Raw genomic sequence first — 16,267 nt, forward strand, 5'->3', positions numbered from 1 at the left:
CCCACTAGCTCTCTTGAACCTCCTCCCAGTGGAGGCAAGATACGCCAGGCCCCCTGCACTCACTCTCCCTGCCTGCCCCCCACGGGTGCCCACCTGGTTCGGCACAGCCTCCCATCTCCTTAGTGCATGTGCCCCGTAAGTTGGAGGGGCTGCTCTCAAAGCGTCTCCTGTCCCAGGGAAGGGTTTGGGCCTGGGCACACATCATCTCTGCCAGCTTGTTTGGTGCATCTCTGCGGGCATCAGAGGAGCTAGTGGCCCTCCCAGTATGAAGGCTGGTTCTGGGGTCTGAGAGACTCCGGGATGAAAAGACCCCACCCCAGTTGGGGTGCTGTCTGATCTGATGGCCCCTCCTCATCCCCCAATTCCCCCCAGTACTTGCCTCTGCCCCACCCACCCTCACAGTGAAAAGTGGGCACTCCCTGGTGCCCCCTGAGGAGTTTGCAAGCCACCTTTCACTCCTGTCCCAGCCCCGGAGAGAGGTTGGACCACTGGTACAGGGAGCCCTGAGGTCGGGCCGTGGCGGGCGGGCGGGTGGATGGGAAGCCCGGCTGCCCCGTCTGTCTGCAGAGTCCAGGTCCACTAGACGAGCCCCCTCGGGCTGCGCATCTGCGTGCTACGCCAACCGAGGGGGACGAGGGATTCTCAGGCAGGAAAAACAATCCATCTGCCTTGCATCATTTCACACCAGGGAACAAAAACACATTCGTCACTGACCTCTGACTGCCCCGCCGTTCAAGAATCTGCTCCCCACACCATCCTCCCCAACCACCCTGCTCTCTCTGCCAGGCCCTGGGTAGCGGGGTGAGGGGTGTGGTGAACCTGGGGCAGGGTGGGGGGTGGGAGTATGAAGGTCACGGTCTCTCTCCTCAGCTCCTGGCCGGGCACCACTCGGGCCCAGTCCATCAGAGAGCGGGCGGGAAGCTGCCAGGCCTGGAGGCTGAGCAGCTTCAAAACCAAATGAGTCTCCACGCTGAGGGCCCAGGAAGGAGGTGGGAGCTGAGGAGAGAAAGCAGGAAGACCCTCTGGTGCCTAAATCCCTGGACCCCAAGCCCCTAAGACCCTTCCCGTCCCCAACTCCAGCTTCCCATCAGGTGCTTCCATTCCCAGGATGAAGTCATGATTCGTAGGTCCTGTGACGGGATGTTGTATGTGCATGATGCAGCGCAGTGATGTACGTGTTTTGCAGAGGCGTGCATGCCCGCCTTTTCAGCACAGAGGTGTACCCGCTGTCCGGTAAGGCTCCTGTTGCTCCGCTTGGCTCCGTCACCCAGACTTTCACCCCATTTTTGGAAGAGCCGAGGGAGGATCTGGTTTGTGGGTCTAAATGCTACATCTTCCATGACTGGGGAGGGCCTCTTGAAGCCTCGGCCGGATTTCTCACTGAGATGGCGGCTTTGGCAGCTTTCCCAGGGCACCCGTCATTCCCTGCAGCCATCGGGCGGTAGATCCTGGCCAGAGTGGCCAAGGGCTCCAGCGACAGGCTGGAAGACAGCCCCCACCGCCCCACTTCCAGGCTGATTCACCGGCTCCCAGGGAGACCCAGAGCCACCCCATCAGTCTTCCTGATTCATTGCCAAAGAGCTCGACCCCTGGGCTCCTGCAGTCCTGGAGTCCCTTGGCAGAGAAAACTGAATGGAAATGAGCGTGCTTCTTAAACATCCAGGATGAATGGTTCTGGGGGGAGTAGTAGGCGAGGGTGTGAATTTGGAGGTGAGTGTGTGGATAAGAGTTTCATGTGAGAGTGGAAGGGTGAGTGAATGTGTGTGAGGGAGTGTGAGAGTGGTGAAGCACACGGGATGCCCGGCAAAGGGAACTAAAAGCAGCAGGCCCCAAGGTGCTGGTTCTTGGAGGAGCCTAGGGGAGGATGGGGATTTGCACCCAGGACTCAGAGCCACAGGTTCATGCCATCACGTGGACCCCGTTTTCTGCCTCTCCCTTTCCTCTGCCATTCCAGGCTTCACTACACCCACAAGACACATCTCATGTCCTACTCAAACTGAGTCAAGGACACCTAATGCCCCAACCCCACTGTCCTGAGACACACTTCAGGCTCCACCCCCCATTGTCCCTTGTGTCCCTCCCCCATCTCCAGAACTCTACTGCTTCAGGGCCGTGAGGGCACAGCTGGCCATTCCCGGCATACAGCCAGCCAAGTTATAGTAATAACTGTGGTATATGTTGAGTGCTTATGATGTGCCAGGCACTGTACTAAGCGTTGAAGTGGATACAAGCAAATTAGGTTGGACACAGTCCTTGTCCCGAGTGGGGCTCCCAGTCTCAATCCCCACTTTCCAGATGAGGGAACTGAGGCTCAGAGAAGTGAAGTGACTTGCCCAAGGTCACAGACAAGTGGCAGAGCCGGGATTAGAACCCACAACCTTCTGATTCACCAGCCCATGCTCTATCCACTATGCCAGCGCACAGCCCAAACAGGAAAGCGATCAGAACGCTCCCACTTGGGTGTGCTCAGCCCCCCCTTATCCCCAGCAGGCAGTGTTGGTTCTGTTTGGCATGTGAGGAAACAGGCTCAGATTAGCCCGTGGTCACACAGCGGCAGACAGCTAGGGGCGGATGCAGCACCGGGATTCGAACCTGGTTCTCCTGACTCCCGGTGCCATGCCCTCTTCCTCTGTGGGTTCACCCCAGACCCTCCATGGTGGTTCCGCACTCGAGTCATGGTCAGAGTCATGCTCTGGATGGGTCTGGCTAGCTTTGTCGTCGGTTGTCCTGCAACAGGGGAGGTGCAGGATTCTGGTAGACATGATGGAGCCAACTAGGTCAGTGGGGAGGGAGAGGTTCACTGGGAAGATATAATAGCCCCAAACTGCCTTTGTGCTTGTTGACATTGTGCAGAGGCCCAGTGGCCCATGACAACCGCTGTAGGATTGGATAATCCCTGTGGTATTTGTTAAATGCTTTCCATGTGCCCAGCACTGTGCTAGATCCTGGGCAAACACAGTATGAACAGGTAGGGCATGGTCCCTGTCCCACATAGGGCTCAAGGTCTCAGTGGGGAGAAAGAACAGGTATCATCCCCATTTTACTGATGAGGAAACTGAGGCCCAGAGAAGTGAAGTGACTTGCCCACGGTCACCCAGCAGGCCAGCAGTGAAGCCAGGATGAGAACCCACGTCTCCTAACGCTTTCCACTAGGCCCCACTCCTCCTGGGTTTTAGCCATTCGGTTCCTGGCCCGTCTTCAGGCCTCCATGTCCAGCAGACCACGGCTTTCTTGGTCAGGGCGGGCGAGGGAAAGGGGTCTCAGTAATCCATTGCCCCTGCTCAGTCCCCTTGGCCATAAACGGCTGGTGGTTTCCCTTTCCGGTTGCCACCTGGATAAGCCTCTGGTTTGGACGTTTACTGTCCGATGAAAGCGGGGGAAGACATTTGGTGTCCCTCAGTAACGACCCTATTGAGGATTGCGGGGACGCTGGGAGAGGTAGCTGCTGAACTGGAAAGGCCTGGGCAGATCCACGGGTGACATTTTGGGGGAAGGGTTGGGATTGGCTGAAACTGAGGCAGGGAGAATGAGCTTTCAGTCAAGGATAACCTCTGATGTTTTTCAGCCACATAAATTGTTCATGCAATTTCTCTACCTTTGGGATCTGGTAGCGTGGTCTAAGGGAAAGAACGTGGACCTGGGAATCAGGGCACCTGGGTCCTCCTCCCAGCTGCACCAGTTGCCTGCTGGGTGACCACTCCATGTAGCTTCTCTAGGCCTCAGTTTTCTTATCTATAAAATAGGGATTAGATAATCATCCTCCCTCCCCTTTAGACCACGTTCCTCATGTAGGATGGAGACTTTGTTCAGCCCAATTATCTTGCATCTGCCCCAGTGGCTAGTACAGTGATTGGCACAAAGTAAGCACTCAACAAAGCCACTGTTTTTATTATTTTAGAAATCAGTGCAAACCCATTAGACTTCCAGAGCCCTCTAAAAGAAGTGTGTTGCTCTCCTTGTGGGGGGTGGAGGGGGGGAATTTCGAGGAGCATCCAAGGGAGTTCAGAGAGCCTCACGAGCTTCTCGGTGTTCTGACGGCACCAGGAAAACCATTCTTTCCTACTGGCGCGTGATGTGGTCATTTCTGCTTGCATTCTTGCACAGCCCCAGGACTGCTGACATCTTAGGAAAAGATACGTGGAGAGCTTTCCTTTTCAAATCGCTTTCAGATTCTCTCCCCCAAGACCCGAACGAAACACAGATGCCAGCCCTATCCAGTCCTCCCTCTCCAGACCCGCCTCCCAGAGGGATGGCAGCAGTACAATTCGAGGACCCAGGGCGAATCGAACCCCCATCTTGCCGGGTCTGAGAAAATGAGCACGAGGCAGAGCCAAGGAAGCTGGGATTCCAGTATGTGTAGCCTCAGGTTAATCCAGCACACTTGTTTTGTGAGCATTAGGGGAAAGCTCTGACTCACAGCCAGGAGTGGTTTTCAGAGTCCAACACGATGACATCTAACTTCCGCATACGTTTGCCGTTCTGCCCTGCTTTTTCCAAAATGAGAACATCATTGTTTTCCGATTCCCAAGATCATCGTCGTGATCTTGATCGATCAAGCTCTGTTCTCTGGGTGATGTCCAGGCCAACACCGCGGGGCCGCCGAGGTCACTGGCCTGGTTTCTGGTCATCTTCTGTTGCTGATGGACATGGGCCAGACTGCGCTTGGAGCAGGGTGGTCGCTGTTTTGGCGTACAGGAAGGGGAGGTTAGTATGGGGAGGAGGAGCTGGTTTGGGTGGGAATGAGGGGGCCTATTTGGGCAGGGTGGAGGTGTCAATTTGTACTTACAGAAAGCCCCAAGCAGGTCCTGTGTAGACGCCCTCCCCTCCCCCTGCACCCAACCCCAGGAACATCCCAGAGACCAGTCCCTCTCTGGAAAACAGACGTCTGCCAGCTGGGTCCTCGGACAGAATATTTATTAGGGCCGAAAGAGGAGTAGCCTTTGTGGGGTTTTTGGAAAAATAAGATGACTCAGAGGAGGACAGATCCCGACAGCAAGCTCCCGGTCCTGGTTTCCCTCGCCGGACAGGACCTCCCTCACAGGCGGGGCCGCTCGGGGTCTCTGACGCGGGAGGACTCGGCCTGGACTTCAGACGCCGACGCTCCTAGGCCTGCTCTGCCAGCCCACAGATGGGGTGGTGGGGATGAGTCGCTTTGGGCTGAAAGAATCCACTGATGGGGGTGGGAGCTCGAAGATGCTGCTTCAAGGGTCCCACGGGGCATGGGGGCAGAGAGGTCGCCCGTTTGTAGTCACCTGGGAGGGGGTGTAGCAGGGGCGCTGGGGGCCAGGGCATGGTTTTAGGAAGGGAGATCCCCCAGGTGCTGCCATGCCAGTTTTCACCGTGTTTCAGGCAGAGGTCCCGAGGTTCTGTCAAGGTGTGTCAGGCTATGTGGGGCCTGATGGGACAGGATCTCTAGCCCTAGAAGAAGAGGTGACTTGAGTGGCTTTCATGACCTTGGCTTCCACCTGCCACCATCGATGGCCCCCTCTCCCCAATGCCACTGTGGCCCCTGGGCCCCGGCCAGTGACCCCATAACCCCCAAGCTGGGGTTGGAGCCGGGCCCCTCCAGCTCCGGCACTTATTTGGGTCACACAAAGCCCTCTCTTTATCCTCGGTTTTATTCCCCAATGAAACTAATGAATTTATAAATGGAAATGTGCAAATATTGGCAGCTCCAGGGGTTGAATGGGATCCCGGCAGCCTGACAGAGCCAGTTAGCTGCTGAGTTTTTCCTGGCAGGCAGGAGCGGCTTTGACGGCAGAGGTCAAGGCTCTGGCAAGCCACTCCCTCCTGCTGCAATGGGCCCATGCTGGGTCCTGGCCTCCTTTACCCCAGCTCTCCATCCAAATGGCGGAGGTGGGGAGGCCACTGGGGAAAGCCTCACCTCCATTCCCGATCCCAGAGAGGGTCAAACATCATCCAGGTGTCGTCCCCCCGGCCCCCTCTGGCCCTGTCTTCGAGCTAGAAGAGGAGCAGTTTTTTCCAGTTCCTCTCCGGAGTCTGGGGAAAGGGGAAGCAAGGGGATGATCACCCCAGAGGCTATCTCCAACCCCCGCCTGACCCCAGCTAAGCTCTGGCTCAGAAGGGTGAATGAAGGTGGGGAGTAGAAAAGTCAGTCAGTCAGTTGTATTTATTGAGTGCTTAACTCTTCATTCATTCATTGTCCTATTTATTGAGCGTTTACTGTGTGCAAAGCACTGTCCTAAGCACTTGGGAGAATACAACAACAAATCGAAACATTCCCTGCCCACAGTGATCTCAGTCTAAAGGGAGCTTACATGTGCAGAGCATTGCACTAAGCACTTGGGGAGGTACAGTATAACAATATAACAGACAGATGTAAGGAGGGGGACGGACACTAATATAAATAAGTATAAATAAATGAAATTACAGAGATGGACATAAGTGCTGTAGGGCTGGCAGAGTTGACTATAGGTTGAACTAGCGAGGCCTCCGTCAGGCCTGGTGCTAGAGCAGCATGGCACAGTGGATAGACGCTGGCCTGGGACTTAGAACATCATGGGTTCCGCCAGTCCTGGCTCCACCCAGTGTCTGTTGTGCGACCTTGGGCAAATCAGTTCACTTCTGTGCCTCAGTTACCTCATCTGTAAAATGGAGATTGAGACTGTGAGTCCCATGTGGGACAGGGACTGCATCCAACCTGATTTTGCTTGTATCTGCCCCAGCACTCAGTACAGTGCCTGGCACATAGTAAGCACTTAAATGCCATAGTTATTATTATTATTAGAGCTTGGTGGAGGTGGCATTCAACTGCGTGTAGAGGAGGCTGGAGTCGGGCTTAGGTGATGAGAACCAAGGGAGGCGTCAAGAAGACTTAGGACCACAGATCGATGAGCCAGGCTAGGCTGGACCAGGCCAGGCTGGGCCACGATTTCGGTGATAGGTGGCTGTGGTGTTTGGAACTGGATTTCAGGTGAGGGGGTGGTCCTAGGCAGAGGGGACAGTGGAGTGAGGAAGACTAAGGGGGAAAGCGCTGACAATTGGGTGCCTTGAATCTGAAGGCAAGGGGTTACTGCTTGAGGGGGTCGGGAGTCCCCCTCTCAACAGCGTGCCCTTCCTCCAACTCAGCTAACAAAAAAACCATCCCACTGCACATGGACTGTTAACTCTTCTCCCAAAGCTGCGTGGGAACGTGCCCTCCTTTGTGAAGGCCCGTGGCTCCCTGGAGCAGACCGGACCCCATCCCGGCGCTGTTGCCAGCTCCCGGATGGATCACCACGGCAGGTTTGCAGAAGCCTCTTGTTTGCGGCCCACGTGTGCTCAAGACTTCATGGAAACCGGATCCGGGAGCGAGCCGGGATTACTTGAGGTGACTCAGAAATAACACATTGTTCGGAAGGGCCTCTGGTGACCAGCTTTCATGAATGGCTGGTTTTCCTTGGGGGGAAACCTGTCATCTGGTTTAATTAGATCGGCCTCCATTGTCTGACAAAGGGACTTTGCGCGTGCGCGTGTGCGTGCGTGCATGTGCCTCTGTGTGTGTGTGTGTGTGTGTGTGTGTGTGTGTGTGTGTGTGTGTGTGGTGAACTTACAATGAGGCAAATTAATTGGTGAGAAAAACACCCCGGGAGGAAACAACATGTCAGCGGGAGGGTCGAGTTTAGAACAGCGACCCAAGAGCCCTTAGCGATCCTGAAGAACCTGCCCCCACCTCTGCCAGGCTGCCAGTCCTTCTCTTCATTTTCCTCCTTCTTTTCCGCCTCCTCCTTCCTCCTCCTCGGGGGTTCCATTGGACTGCTGGCAACCTCCTTTCTCCCACCAGCCGGGTACAAAAAAACATCTTCGGCCTGCTAGCGTCAATGTCTGGGGCCTGGGGAACAACAGGGTTCCTTGAGCAACTTGCAAAACTTCCCAAGCCGCTCGTGGGCCCCGGTGGAAACATCCCCGCTGGCCAGCTACTCGTCTTCGGACCGGCCGCGGTCTTGCCCGCCAAACCGCGTCCACGCCGTCTAGGATGGGGTGTGGCGGGCGAGTGGGTCAATGCACTGGTGAAGCTGGTTGGTGGACTTGAACCCCAAGCCAGTGGAGGTGACCCCCGGGACTCACTGCAGACCAGGCCAGTGGCTGTGCAGGTCCGGGATCTCAGGCTGCTGACCTCAACATGGAAATGCAATCAGGGCTCAATTACCTTTGGGGTAACAACTACCTATCCCCTTTTTTCCCATGGTTTTTGATAAGTGCTTGCCATGTGCATGGCACTGTTCTAAGTGCTGGGGTAGCTACCAGGTAATCACGTTGGACACAGAACCTGTACCATGTGAGGTTCACAGTCTTAATCCCCATTTTACAGATGAGGTAATTGAGGCACAGAGATGCTAAGTAACTTGCCCAAAGTCACAAAGCAGACGAGTGGCGGAGCGGAATTAGAACCCAGGTCTTTCTGACTCCCAGGCCTGTGTTCTAGCCACTGGGTCACACTGCTTCCATGTAGAGAAGCAGGGTGGCTCAGTGGAAAGAGCCCGGGCTTTGGAGTCAGTGGTCATGGGTTCAAATCCTGGCTCTGACAATTGTCAGCTGTGTGACTTTGGGCAAGTCACTTAACTTCTCTGTGCCTGTTACATTATCTGGAAAATGGGGATTAAGACTGTGAGCCCCCTGTGGGACCACCTGATCACCTTGTAACCTCCCCAGTGCTTAGAACAGTGCTTTGCACATAGTAAGCGATTAATAAATGCCATCATTATTATTATTATTATGGGGGTTGCCCGCGGCTTAGGAAACGTGGCTGTCACAGGTCTGAGCCTGGGAAAGAGGTTGTTGGGGCCAAAGGAGGGCTGTCTTTTTCGTCCTTCCATGTTTTGGCAAAGCTTAGGAAGGGGGGAGGCTGTTCCCAAGACAGAGACCAAGCTTACCCACTAATGCTCCAGGCAAGCTTGCCAACTGAGCTGGTGGAGGAGAGGAAGGCGGGGCTGTTGTGGCCGGGCAGACAGCCACGTTGGGCGTCTGGAGACCCAGAAAGTCTCCATCAGCCCTAAGGGCTGGCGAGCGTCAAGATCTGGGGGAAGCACATGTCAGTCTTCAGGAAGGGTTCTGAAAGAGTTCAGTAGAAGTACCAGGCAAGGTGAACATCTCGCCATGCCCACCTGCCCTTGTCCATGGCAATTTCGGTTCTCCAGCAGACGTGAAGGGATGAGAGGTCAGGTGAGAAGTCAGCGGAAGCTTTCTGTGGGAAGGGAGCGCATCCTCGCTCTTGGGTCACTGCATCACGCCGCCCCATTGGTGCCCGGTCGGTGCTGGGCCTGTGGGCATGAACCTGCCCAGCTGCCAGGTGATCCCTGCCTGTCAGCTGGCCTGGGGAGCCACTGGGCCAAGGGGCTAACGGAGTCTGTCTCCCTGGCCACCAGCCTCTCAGAGGGACCTCCGCTGTCCGTGCTCTTTGGGAAATTTGAAGCAGCCGTTGTGGGTGGGAGGATTTGTGGGGGGACGCCCTGAGTGGTGGTACCATTGTTTCCGCCCTCACCACCCCCGCATTTCCCACCGCCCCCACCACCCCCTTCCCCGCCGCTGTCCCCGTTTCTCCCTGGCTACCATCCATCGACAAAGGGTCGCGAGGCTCTCACGTAGCGCCCACCGACACCACAATTGGGTTTTCATTTCCAGGCTTGGAAAGAGGCAGCTTGTATTCAGGCCAGGTTCCGGGACCCCGCCCAGGGCCCCCGAGCCCCCTGCCCGGGTATGAGAAAGTCGCCCTCCCGTTCTTCTTCACTTCTGCCTCCCGCTGCGTCCTGAGACAGACTGTGGTGTCTCTAAGGACACTGGGTGCCCCCCACCAAGTATCCCAGCCAAACATTGCGCCCTTGTCTCCACCGCCTCCCGCCTGGTAGCAGCTTTTCTCGACTTCCTCCTGGGGCCAGGACACCGGCTCTGAGGGAAGCTAGGGGGGCTTTCAAAGGTCACTTGGGCATTAAGAATTTTTCCGTGTGGGGCTTTCCCCCGGTGAAGGATCCCGGGGCTTGGCCCTGGCCAGCGGCTGACCACCCTCCGCCCCCAACCGACCCCGTGGTTCAGGGCGGGCTGCGTTTTGAGAGGTGCCGATGTGATGAGGAAGAAGTCCCTTTGCCCTCTTCTCAGATAGGATCTCTTGGGTCAAGAAGCCGAACCTTTCCCACCCGCTTCCCTCTCCCCAGGGAGAAGCTAGAGGGAGGAGAGGGATGGCAATGGGATTTTGTGTAACTGGAGAGAGGTGAGAAGAGGAGCAGTAAGCGGGAGTTGGATCTGAGGGCAATTTTATTAGCACAGAGTTGGTGGTGTCTTCCAGGCGTATTGATCACACCCCTCCTCCCCCATTGTGAAAGGCATTCTGAAATGACACAATAATAATGGTATTTGTAAAGCGCTTAGTATGTGCAAAGCACTGTTCCTCCAGGTGGTCTTCCTCTCTACCAGCTATGGCCCCAGCCTGAGCCCCAGGGATGCCGCAACCCTGTTGCCCTTCTGTGCATTGCTCATGAACCATATTCCTTCTGCCCTTTCTCTGCGCTTGACAAATGCCATCATTATTATTATTATTGAAATGGTCCTGGGGTCTCCCTCGCTGCACTGCTGGCTTTTTGCGGCCTGAGAGCCTGCCTTCGCTCTGTAGTATACTCTGCCAAGTGCTCAACTCAGTGCTCTGCACACAGTCCGGGCTCAGTAAAGGCCTTTAATTGATCGGATGGGGGGGCGCTGGTTAGGAGCAGTTCGGAGTATTGGTCTGGAGCTGGCATTGCAGAGGCTTTGGCCGGGGCGGAGGCAGAGGAGTTGTTATAGGAGGCCTGCATATGGGGGGAGGCTCCATCCATGCCCCCATTCCTCCTCCCACCCTGGCTCCCAGGAGGGCGGCCCGGCCGGAGGGTCATCTCCCAAGTAGCCTGGGTGAGAGAGTGCCCTTCGGCCCGTTTGGGTCTGGGCACGGAGGGCGAGCAAGCTATCGGGGGAGACCAGCACCTGCCCATCAGCTGTCCCGTGCCCAGATGACGGAGAGCTGCTGGACATGGCCGGAGCAGGTCGCTCCTCAGACGCGATCCATCAATCATATTTATTGAGCACATACTGTGTGCAGAGCACTGTACTAAGCGTTTGGGAGAGGTCAATATAACAGTGTTGTTGTCATCAAGTCAGGGGTCAGAGCCAGAATGCGGGGGCTGGGGCGGTGGGGCCTTGAGTGAATCCAGAACCCCGGGGAAGGGAGGGATCCAGTGTGGCAGCCAAATCTGCCGAGCTTCGTTCTCCTCTCCCTACCCTCTCTTCTCTTCCTTTTCCCCCTTCTCCCCACCCTCTCCTTTCCCTCTCCTTTACTCCTGTCTTGGGTTTTGCCCTCTCTCTTTCGCTGTTCCACTTTCCCCCCACCTCTTCCCCTTTCTCCTCTCCCCTTGATTTTATCCCCCCACCTCTCTCCCCATGTCTCTCTCCCACACGTCTCCCTCACCCATGACTCTCTCCCCCACATCTCTCTCTCCCCATGTCTCTCTCCTCCTGTTTCTTACCCTCCCAGGTTTCTCTCTCCACCATGCCCCTCTCCCCCTCTATCCCCTCCACATCCCTGTCTCCTTCCAATATCCCTGTCTCCCCTCCATATCCCTCCACTCCCACATCCCTCTCTCCCCCTCTCACCTCTCACCCCAACCCTCTCTCCCCTTGCACATCCCTCTCCCCCAGCACATCCCTCTCTTCCCCACCATATCTCTCCCCCACTAACAAGTCTCTTCCCCCGCCACGAGCAACCAAAGTAATTGCAGGCTGCAGAGTGAAGGGCTTTAAGGCTGTTTATAAAACATCTCATAAAGCTGAAAATCATAGGTGTGTGTGAGAAGCAGTCCTGGGTCACTGGACACTGGTTAACTCGTGTGTTGCCAAGGCCCCCCAGGCCCTTTCCTCCATAAATTGTGGTGCAGGATGTTGTGTCACAGCTGGACATGTGTGACCAGCTCCTTCACCGGCCCTGAGTGCTTGCTGTGTGCAGAGCACTGTACTAAGTGCTAGGGAGAGTACAATACAACAGTCTTAACAGATTCCCTGCCCATAGTGAATTTACTACAGTCTAGAGGGGGAGACAGACAATAGTATGAATAAATAAATTACGGCTATGCACATGAGTGCTGTGGAGCCGGGTCTCGCATAATTGGCTCTGCTCCTTAGTTCCGCAGGCCGAGCCCGGCACCATTGAAACACGTGGACAGTGGTCCTGGGAGCTGTCAAAGGCTGGTGCCACATACGTCTTTCTCTTGGATCTGGTGCTGGGGTGGCCCGATCCCCTTTCATCCACCCCGTCATCCACCTGGCTTTGGGTCGCCTTGGGTTAGCGCTGTGGGCTGGGGAGGGAGAGTTGAGCCCGGGGCATCAGTGTCCCAGTGGAGGCTTAGCCCGGGGCTATGAATCAGGAGATTCATTCATTCGTTCATTCAGTCGTATTTATTGAGCGCTTACTGTGTGCAGAGCACTGTACTAAGCGCTTGGGAAGTACAAGTTGGCAACATATAGAGATGGTCCCTACCCAACAGCGGGCTCACACTCTAGAAGGGGGAGACAGACAACAAAACAAAACATAGATCTGCTCTGGCCTGCCGTGTGACCTGGACCATGTCACTGAGTTCTCTGGGCCTTGGTTTCCAGTGTTGGCTTGTGCAAGGGAACAGATGTGGGGCGCCAGGCCAATCTGGCCCAAGGCTGGCACTGTCTTTGGCTCCCTTTTAGAGCCAGGGTCCTGCGGGTGGCTGGCACTGTCTTTGGTCCCCCCTTGGAGGTGGGGCCCCTCTGGCCAGCCAGTCCCCAAGCAGAACGTTTCCTCTCTTCTTCCAGGTCGGCCGACACCCAAGACATTCTGCACGCCTAGGGACCGATTGCTCAGCCCAGGCGCCCGGCAAGGTACGTCTGAATACCGAGAATGGCACCAGAAATTGCCCCCGGGCATTCATTCATTCGTTCAGCCGTATTTATTAGTAATGGCATTTATTAAGCGCTTACTATGTGCAAAGCACTGTTCTAAGCACTTTTGAGTGCCTACTGTGTGCAGAGCACTGTACTAAGTGCTTGGAAAGTACAATTTGGCAACAGATAGAGACAATCCCTACGCAACAACAGGTTCACAGTCTAGAAGGGGGACAGGGGCCGGAAACAGGAAGGAAGGCCACGATTGACATCGTGGATATAACTGCATCAAACTAGCCCATCCAGAGAGTGGCTTCCATCCTGTGGAAGCGGCGGGGATCTGTTAGGCTGATGACTTTGCGGACTCACTTTGCTTTCAGTTTCTCCATGTGTGCCTCTGTGTACGTGCTTGCGGGGGTGCTCATGTGGCACCTCTCCCCCTCACTCCCCCAGAGCCCCGGAAGCAGCGAGACGGACGCGTCGGCCGGGTCCAGCCCGTCGGACGGACAAGGATGAAGCCCGGCGTGTGGCTGCTCATCGTGGCCGTGCTGGGGGCGGAGCTGCCCGAACACGTCTGTGCGACGGGGAAGGCGCCCAGGTTCCGCGGCCGTGTGCAGCAGGAGCGCAAAAACATCCGCCCCAACATCATCCTGGTCCTCACGGACGATCAGGACGTGGAGCTTGGTGAGGGGCCTCGGAGGCCGTCTTGTCTCCTTCCACCCCCGTCCCCTCCACACCCTGTCCCCGCCAGGTCATTCCCTGCCCCTGTCCTGAACCCCCCGAGGTCAGTGGGGGTTAGTGGGTGCTGTGCACTTAAGGGACGGCCCGTGGTCTTCCCCGTTGGGCCCCCCAAGAGTGGATAGGTCAATCCCCAGATAGCATTTTCACCCGAGTACTGCAGCCTCATTGTGCCATCTTCAAGGGGTTCCCCCACCTTCCACTGGTGCGCAGAGCTTTGTCCGCTAAACTCATGTGATTGGGGTCCAAGAATCCTGGGGGTTTCCAAAGGCCCCACCCCGGCTTGGGCTACCATCTTGGCATCTGGCTAAATCCAGGTGGTAGGGAAACAGCACAGGGCTGGGAGTCCAGGGGACCTGAGTTCGTTCATTCATTTCGTTTCATTCATTCAGATTTAATTCATTCTATCGTATTTATTGAGCCCTTACTGGTGCAGAGCACTGTACTAAGTGAACAATACGACAATACATTCCCTGCCCACAACGACCTTACAGTGTAGGGGACAATAAGGGTAGACGGTAAGGACTGTCCCCCTCTCCATCCTCCCCGCTTTACCTCCTTCCCTTCCCCATAGCACCTGTATATATGTATATATGTTTGTACAGATTTATTACTCTATTTATTTTACTTGTACATATCTATTCTATTTATTTTATTTTGTTAGTATGTTTGGTTTTGTTCTCTGTCTCCCCCTTCTAGACTGTGAGCCCACTGTTGGGCGGGGACTGTCTCTACATGTTGCCAGCTGGTACTTCCCAAGCGCTTAGTACAGTGCTCTGCACACAGTAAGCGCTCAATAAATACGATTGATTGATTGACTGTAGAGGACAGTCTAGAGAGTTCTAAACCTGGCTCCACCACTTAACTGCTGTGTGACTTTGGATGAGTCACTTGACTTCTGTGCCTCAGTTCCGTCATCTGCCAAATGGGGATTCAATCCCTGGTCTCCCTCCTGCTTAGACTGCGAGCCCCATGTGGGACCTATATCTACTCCAGCGCTTAGTACAGTACCTGGCACATAGTAAGCATTTAACGAAACTATAATAGAGTTATAGTATAATGCAGTATAATATAGAGAAGCAGCTCAGTGGAAAGAGCACGGGCTTTGGAGTCAGAGGTCATGGGTTCAAATCCCTGCTCCACCAACTCTCAGCTGTGTGACCTTGGGCAAGTCACTTAACTTCTCTGTGCCTCAGTTACTTCATCTGTAAAATGGGGATTCAAACTGTGAACCCCCCATGGGACAACCTGATTAACTTGAAACCTCCCCAGTACTTAGAACAGTGCTTTGCACATAGTAAGTGCTTAACAAATGCCATTATTATTATTATTATTAAAAACCATAATCATTATTTATCGGGAAACTACTGTGTTCAGAGCACTAGATTGGTTGGCCAAGAGAGTATAATAGAGTTAAATTAGAGTTAATAAATATTTATTTATTTATTTTACTTGTACATTTCTATCCTACTTATTTTATTTTGTTGGTATGTTTGGTTCTGTTCTCTGGCTCCCCCTTTTAGACTGTGAGCCCACTGTTGGGTAGGGACTGTCTCTATGTGATGCCAATTTGTACTTCCCAAGCGCTTAGTACAGTGCTCTGCACATAGTAAGCGCTCAATAAATACGATTGATTGATTGATTAAAGGACAGAGTCTCTGCTCTCAGGGAATTTATAACCTAATGGGGGAGATAGGCAGAGGTAATTGTTTCTAAATAGTGGGAGCAGGAGAAGAAACATGTGTAGCTCAAAATGACAAGGCCAGAGGATTGGGAATAATAATAATAATAATAGCATTTGTTAAACACTTACTATGTGCAAAGCGCTGTTCTAAGTGCTGGGGAGGTTACAAGGTGATCAGGTTGTCCCACGGGGGTCTCACAGTCTTAATCCCCATTTGACAGATGAGGGAACTGAGGCACAGAGAAGCGAAGTCACAGCTGACAATTGACGGAGCGGGATTTGAACCCATGACCTGACTCCAAAGCTCATGCTCTTTACACTGAGCGACGCTGCCTCTCGATATGTTGAGTGCTTAGAGAAGCAGTGTGGCCAGAGGAGTGGGAATAATAATAATAATAATGATGATGGCTTTTGTTAAGTGCTTACTATGTGCAAAGCACTGTTCAAAGCACTGGGGAGGTTACAAGGTGATCAGGTTGTCCCACGGGGGGCTCATAGTCTTAATCCCCATTTGACAGATGAGGGAACTGAGGCACAGAGAAGCAAAGTGACGTGCCCAAAGTCACACAGCTGACAAGTGGCGGAGGCAGGATTTGAACCCATGACCTCTGACTCCAAAGCCCGGGCTTTTTCCACTGAGCCACTCTGCTTCTCTAGGAGCTGTGCATGAGCTGTTGATCTTGAACTATGCCAGTGCTTAGTTCAGTGTTTGGCACATAGTAAGCGCTTAACACAGGCCATTATAGCGATTATTTGTATTAGTAAGTGCCCACGGTTCTGCAGCCACATGAGTTTTAACATGGCGCTCTGGTGTGAGCGTCCTGAGGGAATCGTGGCTTAGTGGATAGGGCCCCCGTCTGGGAGTCAGGAGGACCTGGGTTCTAAACCCAGCTCTGTCTCTTTTCTCCCGTGGCACTATTGCACCTCAGTTCCCTCAACTGTAAAATGAAGAGAAAGACTGTGATTTCCATGTGGGAC

General features: G+C 54.4%; 1 protein-coding gene across 2 annotated transcripts in view; it reads left to right on the forward strand.

The window, feature by feature from the left end:
- The window catches only part of SULF1 (sulfatase 1), a 67,883-nt gene that overhangs the window by 21,896 nt on the left and 29,720 nt on the right, over window positions 1-16,267 (forward strand). For both annotated transcript variants that reach the window (XM_038766500.1, XM_038766501.1), the window contains 2 exons: window positions 12,799-12,864; window positions 13,321-13,551. In XM_038766500.1, coding sequence (XP_038622428.1) covers window positions 13,380-13,551 — 172 coding nt within the window. In that variant the 5' untranslated portion in view covers window positions 12,799-12,864; window positions 13,321-13,379. The remainder of the gene's footprint in view (window positions 1-12,798; window positions 12,865-13,320; window positions 13,552-16,267) is intronic.

This window comes from Tachyglossus aculeatus, chromosome 25, assembly GCF_015852505.1.
Source record: "Tachyglossus aculeatus isolate mTacAcu1 chromosome 25, mTacAcu1.pri, whole genome shotgun sequence".
Lineage (NCBI taxonomy): Eukaryota > Metazoa > Chordata > Mammalia > Monotremata > Tachyglossidae > Tachyglossus > Tachyglossus aculeatus.